Source organism: Abrus precatorius, unplaced genomic scaffold (genome assembly GCF_003935025.1).
Source record: "Abrus precatorius isolate BTA unplaced genomic scaffold, Abrus_2018 Scaffold8, whole genome shotgun sequence".
Lineage (NCBI taxonomy): Eukaryota > Viridiplantae > Streptophyta > Magnoliopsida > Fabales > Fabaceae > Abrus > Abrus precatorius.
Genome location: NW_020874428.1, coordinates 31373325 through 31383859, shown reverse-complemented (window position 1 = coordinate 31383859; position 10535 = coordinate 31373325). Strand labels below are relative to the sequence as shown.

At 33.4% G+C, this 10535-nt stretch overlaps 1 protein-coding gene across 1 annotated transcript; it reads right to left on the bottom strand.

Moving 5' to 3' along the window:
- Window positions 1-2510: 2510 nt before the first annotated feature.
- On the bottom strand, window positions 2511-8376 carry LOC113874704 (ABC transporter B family member 4-like). Its single transcript, XM_027512918.1, has 12 exons — window positions 8137-8376; window positions 7555-7609; window positions 7274-7449; window positions 6945-7166; window positions 6611-6849; window positions 5962-6487; window positions 5577-5850; window positions 4570-5456; window positions 3816-4082; window positions 3374-3637; window positions 2979-3272; window positions 2511-2864 (listed from the first exon to the last, which is right to left on the bottom strand). The coding sequence occupies exons 1-12, from the start codon at window positions 8374-8376 to the stop codon at window positions 2511-2513; spliced, it is 3798 nt and encodes a 1265-aa protein (XP_027368719.1).
- Between the last annotated feature and the right edge of the window lie 2159 nt (window positions 8377-10535).

Below are 10535 nucleotides of genomic sequence, written 5' to 3'. Positions count from 1 at the left end.
ACATGACATAAAGGTAAGATAATTTCAATAAACATAAAAAAATTGACACCGTATATGACACAATGTATACTTATTTATTTACTTTTTTTAATTTGTATATATAGATAATAAAAATAAAATTTGAAATTAAACTTAGTAATTTTTTGCTGTCTAGTTTTATATTTTCAAAACATTTTCCTAAAGATAAAGAAAAGAAGTTGCACACTAGCGTTGGGCCCGCAAAGCATTTTCTCATGCAAAATGTAGATTTGAAGCTAAGCACTTGACCTGATCAAGACTCTAGCAGACCCGCTATGTTCATGGGGTTGAATTGATTTGATGCATTAACACAGGGACCCATGTCAATTTCTATTTATTCTTGTTTGCAAAATAATGCTGTTATTTCAAAATAAATAAATACGTGGATCAACGGATAAATATCTTAATAAATGTAATTAAATTAAATATTTAAAGAACTTTACTACCCATAAAGACTTCAACAAATTGTCTCTAATATCCGTAGTTTAGAGAGAAAAAAAACTCATTTGTGGACTGAAATTTCATAAAAACGTGTGTTTCATTTGTTATTAACTTAACGGGACTCGATGAATGTTCTAATGAAAAATGGATTACCATATTGTCAGGACTAAGGACTCGGTCCAAACATAATTTGGATTTATGAAATTAAGCCTAGCGAATTCAGGTGCTACATTGCTTTCATTTATGTCAATTCGCATAAAACAACAATAATTATTAACACATGTAAACTTTTCTATATTTAAAAATTCAAAACCAAATATAAAATAAGTGTAACGATAAATAAGAAATGACGGAATGCAATAAGTATTTATATTTTAAAAAAAGGGTGCACTAATTATAATATTTATTTCATTCCTCAAGTTATGGTTAAAGTAAAAAATTGTTGTCTGCAGCTTTAAGGAAAGGATACTGATAAGCAAGTTTGAAGGGTGAATCATGAGAGAAGTGATCAGGTGCTTTTGCACCACTAACCCACTATAATGACAGCAAATAACAAGTTAACAAACACTGTCTTAGTGGAATCCTTAACACATCCAAAAAGAGTGGTTGTGAAGTTTGACGAAGGTTTGTGGTGGTGGGATTGAAGGGTGATAGCAACAATGAAAAAGGTTTTTCCTTTCTCCATCGTGCATGGTCAGTTTTTCCATTGTGTCATTTGGATTTTCTTCGTTCGAAAGAACGGTAGAATGAGTAATACTATTTCACGTATATTTCTCAAAATCAATACTTACATTAAGGAAATTAAATGAGAGATGAGTGTAAGATAAAACAGATAATGCAATGAAGAGAACTAATATATATATATATATATATATATATATATATATATATATATATATATATATATATTTGTAAAAGTAATATAGTTCAACCCTTACTTTGACTTATCTATTTTTAAACATAATTAAGACTTTAACCTATTTAGTTGATTTTGCAATAAGGTTTTAAATAGGTTTATCAATCTTTTTTTAAAATAAGTTAATGGGGGTAAGCCTTTATTTTTTTCAACGAGAGCTTAATAAATAAGAGAATATTTAGAAAGAATTATTTGAACTTCTGAAAAGGATATATGATATTTTTTTAATCAAATTATTTATCTAAATGCGTCCAATAACAACAATGATATATTATTTATATTAACTTTAAATATGCTAGTTTGTAAAGTTTGAAGATATTTTTTAGATGATCTAAATTATGATTTTTTTGGTAAAACAATTGTTTTGAATATTATTGACGTTATACATTTAATGAATAAGTTTAGACTTGATCAAACTTCTCAGAATAATCATAAACCCTTAATTAAACTACTTAATGTACATTTATCTTTAATTAAAACTTATATTTCGTTTAATATGTACTTATCAACAGGAATAATTTCTTTTACGTTAAAGTTTTATATGATAAGTTTATGTGTAAGTTTTGTATTTATCTCTCTTTGAATAAATATTAATCAAACGAGAAATTGGTAATTGATCCAAAAAAGGTAAATTACAACTCAAGTAACTGTTAATGCATAACCCGAATAAACTTAACTGTGTTGTTTATCAACACACCACATGCTCATGTATGTTACATAAATATTTGGCCTTCACAAACCTTGTATATGTATATTTTACGCACCAATTTCTCTTTAATAATGGCTAACGGGAAAAGAGACATACGTTCTGGAAGTTCAACAGCGGAAAATGTTCCCTCAATCTCACTGTCCTTTAGCGTATCACCATAATTAATGTTACATATTAAGCTCATAATCTCCAAATAAAACACCTGATTATTTTTTTTTTCGTAATTGTAATTTCATTTCAGTATACTACTTTTTCACTTAACTATGATTTTAGACGTTTGTGGGAATTAATATGTAACCATGAGATCCATTAAAAATGGGTAGTCAAGTCTTTTTAGAAAATTACATTACGTAGATAGCAGAAAAGATGCCCAAAGAAACCATCAGATCATACAACGGGTGCATGGAGATGAAAGGCCAAAAGGGTCTAAGATGAAGCAGCAGTCGTGTGCAGTGCTACCAAGGAAGCATATGTACCCCCTTTATTTAGCAAAGTGTCATGCTTTCCTTTCTCTGCAATGACTCCATTTTGAATCACTGCAATTGAATCTGCATCTCTTATGGTGGATAACCTGTGTGCCACCACAATGGTGGTTCTGTCCACCCTCACATGGTCAAGTGCATCCTGAACCACTCTTTCAGACTCAGCATCAAGTGCACTTGTGGCTTCATCTAGCAGTAATATTTTTGGACTCTTCACTATGGCTCTTGCAATTGCCACCCTCTGCTTCTGCCCTCCAGATAGTTGAATCCCTCTCTCCCCTACGACTGTATCGTAACCCTGTGTGTGTTGGTTATCCAGAATTCAAAATCTTACTCATATGGTGCTTTGTGTTTAGATTTAGATAGCTAGTTACTCAAAATTTTGCAATATTGAATACTGTGCGGACTTTACCTGCTGCAAACTGCTAATAAACCCGTGAGCATTAGCCAATTCTGCTGCAGCTATAATTTCAGCCTCAGTTGCATTTCCACCTTTTCCATATGCAATATTGGCTCGGATGGTGTCATTAAACAACATAGGCTCTTGGTTTACAAGCCCCATTTGCTGCCTAAACCACTTAAGTTGTAGCTTTTGGATTTCTGTTCCATCCAGTGTAATCTCACCTGAATCTGGATCATAAAATCTTTGCAACAATGAGATCACTGTTGACTTTCCGCTTCCACTTTCACCTACTAGAGCAACTGTCTGATTACCGTCAGGATAATCAAACTCTTAGATTCTCCCTTAATGGGTTGCCTGAAGGAAATATGCATCAAATTAAACCAATGTATCAGTTGGTAAGTTACCTCTCCTGCGTGAATGGTCAAGGAAAGAGCTTTGAATATATGAACATTAGGCCTGGTTGGATACTTGAAAGTGACATGGTGAAACTCAATATCTCCCTTCGCATCTTGCAATACGACCCCGGACTCGTCACTGGGGTCTATTCTTGATTTCTGGTGAAGAATAGCAAATATAGAACTAACACAACTTTTTGCTTTACTCGCACCTGGGCCCATGAAGGCAGATTGAGATATTGCTATAGCTGCCATTGTGAGAGCAAAGAATACCTGAAAATTCAGATATGAAATGTTCAATGCGATGATCTTAGCTCTTAATTTACCTTTGTCATCTTTTTTTTTTTAAACCTTTATCTATATGAGAAATTAGCTTATGCTTTATGTCAATAACAACTGAAATAAATGAAAAGCTTTACATCTGACATGATAACAAAGGATAATATCTTACACGGAAAACATCTGAGGTTGATGTTTTTCCATTCTCAACTAGACGTGCTCCAGCATATAAACTGCATGCATATACAGAGAACACAAAAAAGAGCGATATCCCAAAATCTGTTCCGCTGACTAACCCTTGCCTTATACCTGCCTGGGTTGGTCCTACACATTTCTTCTGGTATAGCTCTATCACCTTTTCCTCAGCACAGAAAGCTGCGACTGTTCTGATATTCTCTACTGCGTCATTTGCTATTTGACTTGCTTCCTCATATAGTTTCTGTGGAACATTTAGAACACAGTAACATTGGTCAAATGGATATTAGTACTAATTAAATATAGAGACAAAAATGTATTGAGACCACAATTGAAACACTGTTCATTCATCCTCGTAAAGTACTTTATCCTCATGGAGTATATGCTAAAATAGTAATACTACATAAACTACTTCAATACATATAAAAACTCATCATGTCCATTAGATTTACCTTTGAATCTAAGCATGGTAAAACCAAATTTGTTTTTGCAAAATCCACATGCAATTAAGTGGCTTTTCTCAATGGTTGTCTTTCTTGTCTTGCTAGGGGTTGTTCATTTACTATTTTTCATACAGAAAAGGTCATATAAATTTGATCTGTTTACTTCATCCGTTCAGGTTATATTTAGATCCAACTTTATCTGCACCCTTTTCCCACTACCTCTGAAGTTTAGAGATTTTCACAGGTTCATACTAGTAGTTGGTAGTTTGATATCAGTTAGTTACAAACCTTTGCATCTGTGCTGAATCCTTTCATAGACCTGAGTTGCGCATATCCATTTAATAATAGTAGAGGTAGCAAAACAAGAATTACGAGAGAAAGCTGCCAGTTTGCCTCAAAGGCAATTACCAAGGCTGTTATTGCTGTGGCAATGTCTTGAACCAACAAACCAAGTGCATCCCCGACCAAAGTCCTAATAGAAGATGCATCAGTTGACAGCCTTGCTCCAAGTGCTCCACTTGAATGCTCAGCTTTGTCAAACCAGCCTACTTCCATGTGAATTATTTTCTCAAAACACATTAGCCGGATCCTTCTTATCAACTTTGAACCAGCTAAAGCAAAAAAGTAGGACCTTAATGGATGAAATATGAAGCCAGCTGCACTAAGGGCAACAAATATTAATGCCCAAAACTTTGAGTCTTTACGGAGTTCATCTGCAGGCTCAAAGAGAGTATTTATCATGCCAGAGACAAGAAGACCCAAAATGGGTAGTATTGCCCCAGTGACTGAAGCTGCTAGAGTCCCTAGGACTAACACTGGGATTTCAGGCTTGTTAAGACCAGCAAGGCGAAGGAATGAGACTTTTGGAGGAGGTGATTGTGATACTGCTGGAGGAAGAACTTCAGACCCTCCTTCAAATGTTTTCAAAAGTCCAACTGTAGTAGGCCTAGCATTTGATTTTCTGCGTGAGTGATGACTGTTGTTTCCGATTTCAGATGATACCTGGCTTAAAGATTCAAGAAAAGAAAATTGTTGGCTTGATTGGCGTTCAGAATCTACAGCGCTTTCTAGCCTTGCCGTGTCATTTGTACCATATGACTCCTTGGTAGTTTCTTGCAATCTAATGAGCTGGCTATAAGCTCCATCAGGATCTTTAATGAGCTCAGAATGTGTACCTAATCAGTTGAAAGAAATAAGTATGCAATATGTGAAGGGAAAATAATGGTGTGTGTAGAGAGAGTTGGAAACAAATTGGCATGATGAGTTTCATTTATGTAGCAACATAGTATATCTACCATTTTCTACTACTTTTCCTTGATGAATAACGGCAATGATATCAGCATTCATGATTGTGTTTAGGCGGTGAGCTACAATGACGGTTGTTCTGTTTATCATAATTTTGTCTAGTGTCTCTTGCACCACCCTCTCAGACTCAGCATCAAGTGCACTTGTAGCTTCATCAAGGAGTAGAATTCTTGGATCTTTTAGAATTGCTCTTGCTATGGCAATTCTTTGTTTTTGACCCCCAGAAAGCTGAGTACCATGCTCCCCAACAATCGTGTCAAGTCCCTAAATTCATAATAAATATCTAAATGTCTTCGTATTGTGACATTTGAAATTGAAACTCTTGAAAAAGCAAAAGAGCATTGCAAATTTCAAAAGATGAAATTATGATCTCACATGTGGAAATTTATCTATGAATATAGCTGCATTAGCAAGTTCAGATGCAGCTCTGATTTCTTCATCTGTTGCCTCATCCTTACCATAAGCAATATTTTCTTTAACGCTGCAATTAAAGAGAACTGGTTCCTGGCTGACAAGGCCTATTTTCTGTCTGATCCATTTCAATTGGAAGTCTATAAGGTTGATACCATCAATGAGAACTTCACCAGCTTGGGTATCATAAAATCTCTCTATCAAGCTGATAACTGTAGATTTCCCACTCCCACTTTTCCCAACCAAAGCTGCAGTAGTGCCACTTGATATTGAAATAGAAAATCCATTCAATATCAATTCTTCTGGTCTTGAAGGATAACTGAAAAAAACCTCTCTAAATTCTATATCTCCAGAAATATCATCTAGTTGTCGACCAGCAGTTTCATATGCATCAATATCTGGTTGCCTCTCTATTGTTTCAAACATTTTAAAGGCTGCAGCCTGTCCTGCAGCAAATGCGGTTAAACATCCAGATGCATGCCCCAAAGACCTGGAAAATAAAATTAACCTGAGAATTTGTAGCATGTTTTCTAGGCATGCTTGGGAAAGAGGTTTTAGATGTGATTGATGCATTCATTCCATAGTATAGATGTCAAACTAGAAACTAACTTACATGGAACCAATGAATACTGCAAAAAATACACCCATGACTTGGCCTCCTGTGTAACCTTTCTCAAGTACCATCTTCCCTCCAAACCACATAGCCAATGCATAACTACTGTTAACAAATAACCGAATTAAACCAAGGCCTAAACCAGCAGCCACTCCATCTTGCAATGCAGTCCTGTAAGCTTTGGTCAAGGATTGATTGTATTGAGCTATAGCTTGATTCTCACCAGTAAATGATGCAACCTGCATTGGAGGAAGGTAAATCTTTTATATACTGTTCTCTAACAGGACGTATAAGAAAAACACATGGCAAGTTCAGTATGAAGATTGGCATATACAGTTCGAATTGAACCAATTGTCTGCTTCACTACAGTTGCTGATTCAGAATAAGCTGCTTGTGCACGGTATGCCAACTTTGTAAAAACAAAGCTCGTTATGGAACCAGTGAGGACAAGTGGCGGAACAGAAGATAGAAGTACAAGGGTTAGAAGCCAACCCTTTTCAAATGCTATGACTATACCTCCTAAAAAACATGCTACTTGCTGTATGCATTTTCCTACCTGAGATATCACAACAAAGGAAAAAGAAAAAGTTATATTCAAAGTTTGGTTTATCATAGTGTGATGAAATGGTGATGATTTGGAACTTGTAGAGTGTCCATTAATACCTTCTCTCCCATGGATTCTTGAATAAGAACTGTGTCCCCTGACATCCTTTCAACAACCTCACCACTATCTGTTACCTTGTCAAAGAAGCTGATATCTTGCCTCAAAATTGCTTTGAGATATAAGCCTCTTATTCTTGAAGCTTGTCTCTCCCCAGTGGCCACCCAACAAGCCACCTCTGGAATGGTGCATGCATGAATAATTCTTGTTATTGATATATTAAGCTAAATTATATTTCTAGCTATACAATATGCATAATGAGAAGAGAATCTGATATGCTTACGCAGAAAAGCTGCAAGAAAGGCACCTGCTCCTATGACTGCAAACTTCAAAGACACCTAAGCATGACACAAACCATAATGGGTTATGACATAAAAATGATGAGAATTTAAAATCCTGACTGTTTTCTTAAAACTTGAACTTAGTTCTTATGCAATTAAGCTACTTTCATAACCTTAACCTTGTTGAACAGAAAATAGCATGGTGGAATGAATCACTGACACTAAGGCATGCTTTGTTGCAAAAAGTAGGCTGTTGGAAAATGATGATAAAGAAAATTAGAATAAAAATTACTCGTCCTTTGGTTGGTTCAACAAATATATTGAAGAATTCAAGGTGGAGTACTGCACAACACGTCTTCACTCCCCCATGCAAATGTTTTACGATTCATTTAACAGCATGATAGTAAAGCAAATTTTGTATTTGTATTCCACCCTCTTTTATTCAACAAGGAGGAGAAAATCATAATTCAAAAGCATTATATCTCACTCTATTTTCATCTCTTCCCTTCCAAGACAACTTAATTTATACATCCCTATAGATATTTTGCATCATTGATTCAGAATAATAGGGTGCTAGTCATTACCTTGGAAATTTCATGAACAATTTGTTTAGTGTTAACATCTCCTCTAAAAGCATCAATTGCATCTCCCAAAATTATATACATTAAAATCTTTGACATTCCAGTCCCAAGAGCACTTATTGTCCCAACAAACATGAGAAGATGATCCCAAGAGTCAGCAAATGAGAAAAGCTTGTAGAAGGGTACTGTCTTAATGCTTTCATTCTTTTCCTTGTTCTTCTTAGAATCAGGCTGCCTTGCCATTTCTTGGTTATTTTCTCACTGAAGAGAGTTATGATTCTTTAGACGTAGAAGACTACAAAAGCCATGCAAATTGGCTGACTTAACCAAAATCAACAAAAGAGAGGAATGAAGATTAAAGAGTGACAGAGAATAAATATATTTAACCGTAGTTGGAAAGAGAAATAACTATGATGCTAGGTACACGTGCAAAACCAAAATGAGTGATCAAAGCATATTGAGAATTAGAACATATACTAATGAAAAGCATATGTCTTTCTTTCTCATGTTCTTGTTTTTATTTTCTAAAATAAGTAAAAGCCTATAATGAACAATTTTGCAAACTTAGGTAGAATCGAAGTTGTTCCCGCCTTCTCAAAATGATGGAAAACTAACAGTCTAACACTAAGAAGCAACAGCAAAATGAATGAAAACTAGACGGTTGATGGAAACCAGTTGGCAGTAGCTTAGTATTGCAAGCTTACATGGGTTATATCTTATATATATCTTTAATCACAAGTAAAGCAAAAGAACAATAAAGAAAGAGATGCGCATTACCAAAGGCAACAATTTATGTAGGTTTAAACTTTAAAACCACCAATGAACAAGCGCTGTTTGAACCATTAACATTGTGTTAAAATATATAATATGGACATTTATGAAGTTGTTTAAATTTACTCCTTTAAGATATTATGCTACTTTTTTTTCCCTTAAGTACACTTATATTCAAGAATATTTCCTCTAATAGTTTTCACTATTTATTAATGGTCTCGGGGGGTAGTGAAGCGGGAGTGTACTACTGGGCAATGTTGTCTTTACAAGTAATTCAATATGGTTAATTAGTATAATGTTGAATTCAATAATTGAAACTATAAATTCTGTAATTAAAAAGGTCAGTTATTTAAGATGAATTATTTAGAAGATGCTCGAGTCTAAACGAACATATATTTTTATTAAATATAAAACTAATGTTTATTACCCAAAAACTTTAATAACTTCTTATCCTTGGACCACTAACTATTGGTAATGGTAATGCTTACTTTTGCTTTTGATCTTCAAGACATATCCAGGATACAATATCCCACTATGACATAATTTAAATAAGGAAATTTTTATTGTTTACCTATGAATATCTATAAAATACCTAATGTTTCATTTGAGATGTGAAGCATGAGAAACCTGAGGTGCTTAAACCACTAACTCGCTATAATGACATAAAGAATATAAAGTAAACTTGGTTTCTTAATGTTTCATTTTAGAAGATAATACACAGATTAAGAAATGTAATTAATATCTTTAGTAATATTAAATTTATTTTTAACTTCTTAATGTGACTTTCACTATTATTTTTATCATTTATAATAAGAGTAAAAAATAATTAAGAAATAAGTAAAGGCATAGGGACATAATTATAAAAGATAATAGTTAATTTTGTTTTCAACTTATAAATGGACAGATAAATAAAAATAATTTCTTTAAAAATAGACAAATAATAGAATAAAAGAATAAGGATATAACAAAATAATCTTATAGTGGGATCTTTAACACACTTGCAACAAAAAGTTGTAAAATTTGAGAGAAGTTTATGGTGATGGGGTTGGGAAGTGATGAACAGTGAAAAAGCATACCCATTATGGATATTCAGATACTTTCACAGTTTTATGTTTCTCTGGAATCCACATGAGTGCTCATATGATTGAATTTCTATCTTTTCTTAAGACAAGACTTTGAACAAAGATGAAAGGGTATGTCTTCAATCCATATCCAGTAGCCCAATTAAACCATTTTTATTTTTCTCGAGTTAAGAGAAAAGAAGAAGGATGCGTCATGCGATTTGAAAACACTAAATAAAGTGGCCTTTATGTCACCCTCTCTTCCCATTAATTCATACTAACCAGTAGGGAATTAGAAGAACAACTGACTATTAATTTAAAATTAAGATATTATATTAATATTATATATTTTATAAAGTATAACTTAATTTTAGTTTACATTTTATTAATTTTATAATTAATTTTATTATATTTTGTTTATAAATAAGTTAAATCAATCTTATTTCAATATATATTCTCATATTTTAATTGAGGTTGAGTTCAAATTTATTTTTAAATATTCATATTTTTAATTCTTTGATGAATGTGTTAGAGTGTTAGTTAACATTTACTTTATTTTAAAATTATCTT

What these genes read in the sequence shown, in the direction of transcription:
- LOC113874704 (XM_027512918.1), bottom strand. Translation starts at nt 8,376, where the DNA reads ATGGCAAGGCAGCCTGATTCTAAGAAGAACAAGGAAAAGAATGAAAGC. An exon ending in AGGAAAAGTAGTAGAAAATG is followed by an intron (nt 5,457 to 5,576) that starts GTAGATATACTA and finishes TCAACTGATTAG; the next exon opens with GTACACATTCTGAGCTCATT. An exon ending in TGACCATTCACGCAGGAGAG is followed by an intron (nt 3,273 to 3,373) that starts GTAACTTACCAA and finishes GACGGTAATCAG; the next exon opens with ACAGTTGCTCTAGTAGGTGA.